Here is a 7,852-nt window from a genome sequence, read left to right as displayed (position 1 = left end):
ATGAACATGTTGACCATGATGTCTGAAATCGTTATATCCATTTCTTCCTTCTGTTGTTCAAATAAAAGTACGACTAGCCTGTCGCCAGCGATTTCATTAATAAATTAAGTTGCAAGTATATATGTTAGTAAATTAACCTATGTTCTGGCGAACTTTAAAATATTTCATATTATAAAGAGAGTATTTGCAAAATTATAACAATAGTAATAAATATAAAAAATATATGTATATAATATATGGCAACATATTATCATAACTGTCACCGTCAATCTGCAAGCATAGACAATCTCAAAACAAACGTGCTGCTAAAACTATAAAAAGGCTCGATCGAGCTTTTATTTCGAGAAAAAGTCTTTTATAATTGAAAAATGGCAGTACGACCGCAGCACATGCATGATGGTGGTATTGTGGAACGTAGATTACGTCCGATTTATGGTAATAGTTACTTGTAACCTGCGTGAATATTTTGTTTTCTAATAAGAAAAAATACAAATGATATAACCGAATTGGTTTTCAGACTGGTTAGACAATGGAAACAATAAAAAGGCCTTGCAGGAGGCGGAGAAAGTGCTTAAGAAAAGTCCTTCCTTACAAGCCGCTAAGGCTCTAAAAGCGCTTGCTTTATATAGGTTAGGAAAAGGACCGGAGGCATACGCTTTGCTGGATGCCCTTGCTGAAGAGAAACCTAGCGACGATTCTACGCTACAGGCAATGACAATATCCTATAGGGAATCCCAGCAATGTAAGTAAATACTAAGTGCAAACTACAAATTAACTTAGTTTCTCCTAAACTTTGTTTAAACAAAGTAACTTGTACATTTAAAAGATTGATAAGCGTTTATTAAGAGTTTTATACATCATTAAAATTTTAAACTAACAGCTTGTAAATATCCTACTGCTAGTCAAAGGCCTCCTCTATTGAAGAGATACTGGAACTCATTCCACCACAATGCTCACATAATGGTTGGTGGATACACACAGCAGAATTTTAGTTAAATTAAAAACAAGCAGGTTTCCTCATGAAATTCCCCTTCAGCATAGTATGTGATGAAATGTAAACACCGATTAATCTCATGAAAACTCAGTGATCTTATCTTGATCTAGCTGCTGGGCCATCGCAACACTATTCATATTGACTTCTTTGAAATTATTATTTTTAGGGTACTCTTAAATCTATTATAATACGTGATTTGTCAGTTCACAAGGTATGCGCACTGTATGAAGCGGCAGTAAAAGCGGAGCCCACAAATGAAGAGCTGTATTCACATCTCTTCATGTCCTATGTAAGGGTTGGAGATTACCGATCACAACAGAGGTCTGCCATGGCATTGTACAAGTTTGCACCAAAAAATCCATACTATTTTTGGGCTGTGATGAGCATTGTTTTACAAGTATGTTACAAGTTGCTTTTAACTTAATTAGTATTACTTTCTAACTATGGATTTCATTTAATCCCAATTAGAAAATAATATTTAAATCCCTGTAAAAGTTAATAAAGTAGCCTTTACATCTGAATGTACAGTATCTAATTCAAAATGTGAGTTCCTAAATTCCAAATATAATATCTTAATTATAATCTCAAACACTATTGTTCTTTGATAAGAAGGTAATAACTAATCTACACTATAATAATGCAGTATAATCTAGATTACGAGTTAGTAGATATAAGTGAAAATGTTAAAAGAATATTTTCAGGCTAAAAGTACCGATGATGTTACAAAGAAAGGCATTCTTTTGTCGTTAGCTCAGAGAATGGTGGACAATTTTATAACTGAAAACAAAATGGAGGCTGAACAAGAAGCTAGATTGTACATTATGATATTGGAGCTGCAAGAGAAATGGAATGACATACTTAATTTTATTGAATCACCTCTGTACTCTCAGCTGGTTCCACGGTCCACTGCCCAAGCCAGCATACCATACATGAAGAAACTCGGCCTTTGGAGGCGACTTAATTTACTTTGTAAAGATTTGTTATGGGACAATCAGGACCGTTGGGATTATTATCTGCCATATTTTGATTCTGTCTTCCAATTAATGAACAATACCGAGGCTGACTCAGAAAGTGGTGCCGATGATACAGCAGAGAAGTGTCACGAATTTATCTGTCAACTTGTTGAAAGTATGTCTTCCGGGCGAACTTTGAGGGGGCCGTATTTAGCTAGATTAGAATTATGGAAAAGATTGTCCGTTGATGGTGATCCTACAGCTTTACTTGGTAGTGGTGTAGCTTTATGTATTCAGTATTTAAGAGTATTTGCCAGTAAACCGTGTGCAGTGCCTGATTTGAAACCATATTTAGCAATGATACCTCAGAAAGAGAGAGAGAATCGCTGCAGGGACTTCTTAACATGTTTAGGCTATGATGAGAATAGTGAACCTGAATCAGTAAGTATGATTCTTAAATGTTTTTATAAATAAATCAACAAGAATATAAGCACATATAAACTTTGACTATGTTAGGAATTAAATAATGTCAATCACAAATGCTTGTAAATCTTAGTATTAATCAAGAATCATTAAATGATTATGTGGTTTCCATTTCTTTGAAACACAATTTTTTTATTATTTAAATTAGGCAGACAGGTTGGCAAATAGGACACTTATTATGTGGTCACCACCACCCATAGACATTGGCACTGTAATAAATATTAACCCTTACATTGCAAAAATGTGTGACTAACCTTGGAAATTAAGAAGTGACCCAGTGTTTGGTAACTACCTAGATGGGCTCGCACAAAGCCCTACCACCAAGTAGGTCGAGCAGAATGTATTCACTGTTGTAGTATAATATATAACTTTTTTAAATTGTGTATAATTATTTCACTTCCAGCAAGATGATATACAACGCCACATATCCTGTCTGAGCGCGTGGCGGCTCACGTCGCCCATGTGCACTGCGGACGAGTACTTAGATGTGGCAGCGACACTACGTCGACAGTATCTACGCTGCGTCAGTCAAAGTCTTGTCACAGCGACACCCACTGAGTTCTGTGCAGCCGATGGTTATGGGATTCTATCTGCACATCATTATTTCTATGCTGGTATACAATTATATTAATTAAAAGAAGTTTAAACATATTCTGAACCAGACTAAGAATCTGTAACCAGAAAGAAAAATTTTAATTGTGTTGCTTCTAATGCTTTTCTTAGTCAAAAAATAGCAGTTTTGTATGTACAAGATTGTAAATGTTACGAATTCGGATTCCCTTTTGTAGTTTTGCTACACATTTGCCCTATATTTAATGTTTAAACTTGCAAATCCAAAAGTCTTAAGTCGGTATATACATATATAAACACAGAAATTAAATTAATATTAACAATTTTTATGATCCCATGCACAAGAAATTATGTAAAACCTGGTTAGTCTTAAAATTGACTTTTGTGGCCTAAATTTAATAGATTTGTATTTTTTTTATTTTACAGCGGTTCAACAACAGAATACCGCGCCTATAGTAGAAGCGTTGTGTCTACTAGAACTCGTGCTACATAAGTCACCTGCTAATTTTCATGCTAAGGTGCTATTGATTGCTCTTTACCATTTATTGGGTGAGTATCTAATTTAAGTACTTTTTGTTTGCTACCTACATAGTCAGTGTGTAAGACATCAATTTAATAAAATTAAAAACATAATTAGAATAATGATCTCTACTCGGTGGATTTCAGGCAACGCGGTAGCGGCAGAGTCCGTGTATCGGCGGCTGGAAGCCAAGCACGTGCAGCTCGTGTCGCTGGGCTGGCTGCACGCCGCCCGCCTGGCGCCCGCACTGGCGCCCGCGCGCGCGCTGCCGCTGCTGGCCGATACGCACGCCTTCCACCGGCACCACGCCAAGGACGTGAGTACAACGCGTCGCAGAACCGAAGGACTTTGGAAGTGTATATTTTAATTTATGGATTTTTATTACATATTTATATCGAATTACTCGTAAATTTAATAAAAAAAAATAGTCTCAATTCTAAGAAAGTAATATAACTTCGACTGAACCCGTCGCTCAGAGCAAGGAGCACCTGACGTACGCGTACAAGTACGGCACGTTCGAGAAGCTGGTGGAGCTGAGCGCGTGGGGCGCGCGGCTGGAGACGTGCGCGTGGTGCGCGCTGGCGGCCCGCGAGCGCGCGCTGCTGGCGCTGCTGGCCGGCCCGCGCGCGCCGCTGCACGCGCCGCCGCGCCTGCCCGCCGCGCCCGCCGACAACCGCGACCTCAGCGCCGTCGTGAGCTGGGAGCCGCCGCAGTGCATCGACCCCGACCTCAAGTCGCGTACTTTCGAGCAAGACGTGGCTTATTTGCGCCTCAAGGACGCCCTGGTTTCTGCTATAGGCGAGTTTACTCCGGAAATTACAATTGTATCAAAATCGTATTAAAGTTCCCGCCCGTGTGATTCTGACGCAAAACCGATTGCGTCGTATGCCTATCCGTGGTAGTAGTTCGTAAAATATTTTTCCATGATTGTAGCGCTGTGCATAGAATGCTCAGACAACCGTAGTGCAGAAGAAAAGGGTCCACAGCTGGAGGAGCTGCAGGCCTGCATCGACGCGTTCGAAGGCGCCATGGAAAAGTGTCGCGAGAAGTACGGTGGCAAGCAGCGCCTCTGTGTTTCCGCGCCGCTGCCCTCGAGGATCATCGGTGAGATCGATTATATTAATCATATTTAAATATCATTAGGTTTATGATATAATACTCGACTTATTAGCTGTTTATTGAGAAATTCTAATTTGAGAAATTTGAAACACGCAGTTTGTATGTGACCTAATTATATAATATACATACATAATATATATTATATAGTTGAAATTGTGTAGTCAGATTCATTTTGGTGATTATGGATTACCTTTATTTTTTGTTCCATTTACACAATATAAATGATTAAATGTATAATAATACTATAATTTTAAACAAAATTCAAATTGATAAGTGTAAACGATTTATCTCCACTCCGTCGAGCGCATTCGTCAGGTCGGCACTATTGCACTAAAGTATCGCGTCCCGCAGCGTTCGTGAGGTCGCCGGTGCCGTACCGGGAGCTGTACACGTGCGCGCTGCGCATGGCGGGCGCGCTGTGCGGCGCGCGGGCGGCGCGCGGGCGCGAGCGCGCCGCCGAGCTGCGCGCGCTGCTCGGCGCCGCGCAGCGCGCGCTGCCCGCGCCGCCCGCGCCCGCCACGCCCTGGCCGCTGCGCGACACGCTCGAGGCCTACGCCAACTATCTGGAGGTGAGCCGCAGCGACGAGTACCCGGGGCAGGCGAATGAGCGCATTCACCGTGTATGCAGTGTAATATTAAAAAATAGGGGTACTCTTACGGCCTACGAGGCGGATGAATTATAAATAGTCTAGTTAGATTACGCGCTGAATTATTTTAAATATATTTTTGCAAATATATATTTTTTTTAAATACTACTCATTTATTTTGTAGTTTATAGGTGTCGTGACTTTCCTGCTGGGTGTGTGTAACGAGTTGACCGCTCCGGCGAATGCGAAAAAAACGAAAAAGAAGGCGAATCAGTCTCCCGACCAGATTCTCACGTCGGATCTGCTGAGTCAGCTGAACGACGACGTGCAAGACACCATAGCCTTCCTAGAAGATGTTTTCGAGAAATGGCCGACGTACGACTACAGCGTCTTGAAACTAGAAGATGAGCTGGCGAAGCTAGACATTAACGATAAATATCAGTGCCCAGTGGAACAAAAACTAAAAAATGGACTCGAAGAAGTACTTACGGATGTTAAGAATATTTTAAAAAAGAAATCGAAGTATTTAAAATCTTTACAATAAAGTGGCCTTCCGTAGCATGTATAATCATAATGAGTCATAGTTTGTTTCTACATACATATCTTGTAAATAAGCCTCGCGCGACTCCGCGTCTCGCTCCGCCCTCGGTTGGCGCTAGAAAGACATACAATTACATACGCTTTATAAATGACTAGGCTATGTTGATTTTTATATCATCATCGAAATATAAGTAAGTCATAATTTTGCATTTCGTTTGAATAAACTTATTTATGTACATTTATAAATAGTTTGATAAATATAAGTACTTATACAAAGAAAATAAATGCAAAAAGTTTACATTTCAATGTACTTATTATTTATTTCATCGTGCATACCTCTATCTTTAATCTATACTAAATTCCAATGCAAGAAATAGTTAAGACAAATAAACTTTAGATTTACATATCTGCTTTATTGTATACTAAAAAAATTCATGTTTATTATATATTTATTTTAATATACAACATAAAGTTATGGAAACAACATCGCCGATATTTTTAGCGAACCATAATGAATACCATAGATTATTCAAGATCTCGACCAATGATATCACTTTAACTCAATGTCAAAATTGTTTATTTGCCTTTAACCTCCTGTGATTGGAAATAGCTGTATGTATATTAGCTAATTTATAATAAATAGGTAAAAATGATAAACTTTTTGAACTTGAATCATTTATTTATTTACATCACGAATATTGCGTTATAATTAAATCAGCATAGTACAAAAATACGGTCAAGAATAACTTCGTCAACCAGATTTAAATTACATAAAAAAACAGTCTGAAAATACGGAATGTGGGTAGAATCTGGAATAGAGTGCACTTGTTTTTGGTCATTCATACATACTACCGTACCACACAGAGCAAAATTATTACAGCGATAGAAGTCAAACCCTGATTGGTTTACCCTACAAGCAAGACTAGGAAATAAACAATATGATAATTTTAATTCTATACAATTATATAAATTGATTTCTCATATAAATTATGACTGAAAAAAAGGTTTTTGTCATGATTAATATCGTTTTTTTTTATAATCTGTAGCAAAGTGTAATACGGCATATTATAAACAGGCGGGAAAAAATATTATAGAACAATCTTCGACTGTATAGAATTATCTTTCAAGCAACTTACGGGGCCTTACTTATAAACGTTAATAATATATATATATACATGTGTAGTGGATAATTAGTCAATCAATAATGACTGAAAGAGAGAAATCGGTGTTTAATTAAACAATGGCTAAGCAACGTTTATAAGTTAGGCCTTTAATTTTTACATCAGTGTCACATAGTTCTTTAGATTCATATTGGAAAATAACAATCTTGGGAATAGATGGCGCCATCGTTCAAACATAATAGAGCCATTTATCACCAATACATAATAAACACTACAGCAAGTACACAACATTAAATAAAAATCCCTTCAGAACAAAACACACAACACTCAAAATACAATAAAATCTCTTAATATTTAATTCTAAATGAAACCTCAATGTGTTTTGTAACAATGAAATTGTTAAGTTTATATTTAAAAACAGCACGTATAAACATTTTTTCGTTGTCAATTTAACGATCTGCAAAATTTTCGCGCCATAAAAGTTGATTAATGAATAGAAATGGCGCATATTAAAAAAAAGTTCCAATTTTAAGTTTTACGATTTTTTTATTGGAATGCGATAATATTACATCCCTGGCACGAGTGCATCGTTTTCATTATTTAATATATAGTTACAAAACACTTTACCGTTTCGTAAAATAAACAAAACATTAAATAATATAATAATGAGGAAAAACATTATGCACCAAGATAGAACGCTAATGCGTGAACCTAAAACTAAGTCATAGCCTAAATTCGAAATGTGCATAAAAATATTCATTAAAGGGCTGACTATTATTCCCAAACCCACCTGAAAGTAGTAGCTTCAGATCTATATATTTCTATTTTGGAAAATATGAGTTTTAATACTAATAACGTAGCCTAATAACTCATATTCATAATATTTAAACAATATAGGTTTGTGTAAACGGATTATACAGCGGGAATTATAAATACACACAGATAATAAATATTAAAATATTTTT

The 7,852-nt window shown here is 37.2% G+C and overlaps 1 protein-coding gene and 1 long non-coding RNA gene across 2 annotated transcripts in view; one reads left to right on the top strand and one right to left on the bottom strand.

Annotated features, from left to right (window-relative positions):
• The window catches only part of LOC126775502 (uncharacterized), a 366,351-nt gene that overhangs the window by 260,504 nt on the left and 97,995 nt on the right, over positions 1–7,852 (bottom strand). The window lies entirely within an intron of this gene.
• Positions 288–6,194, top strand: LOC126775425 (phagocyte signaling-impaired protein). Its single transcript, XM_050497362.1, has 11 exons — positions 288–435; positions 518–742; positions 1,198–1,391; positions 1,696–2,388; positions 2,834–3,044; positions 3,427–3,549; positions 3,667–3,836; positions 3,997–4,318; positions 4,454–4,624; positions 4,991–5,208; positions 5,411–6,194. Exons 1-11 carry the CDS (start codon positions 369–371, stop codon positions 5,768–5,770), a joined length of 2,754 nt encoding a protein of 917 aa, XP_050353319.1. The 5' UTR covers positions 288–368; the 3' UTR covers positions 5,771–6,194.

This window comes from Nymphalis io, chromosome 18 (assembly GCF_905147045.1).
Source record: "Nymphalis io chromosome 18, ilAglIoxx1.1, whole genome shotgun sequence".
Taxonomy (NCBI): domain Eukaryota; kingdom Metazoa; phylum Arthropoda; class Insecta; order Lepidoptera; family Nymphalidae; genus Nymphalis; species Nymphalis io.
Note: the sequence above shows the minus strand (reverse complement) of the source record. Positions and strands in the feature narration are given on the sequence as shown.

Coding starts and splice junctions, on each gene's coding strand:
- LOC126775425 (XM_050497362.1), top strand. CDS start 369: ATGGCAGTACGACCGCAGCACATGCATGATGGTGGTATTGTGGAACGT. Junction 436..517: donor TAGATTACGTCCGATTTATG/GTAATAGTTACT, acceptor ATTGGTTTTCAG/ACTGGTTAGACAATGGAAAC. Junction 4,625..4,990: donor GCTGCCCTCGAGGATCATCG/GTGAGATCGATT, acceptor CGCGTCCCGCAG/CGTTCGTGAGGTCGCCGGTG.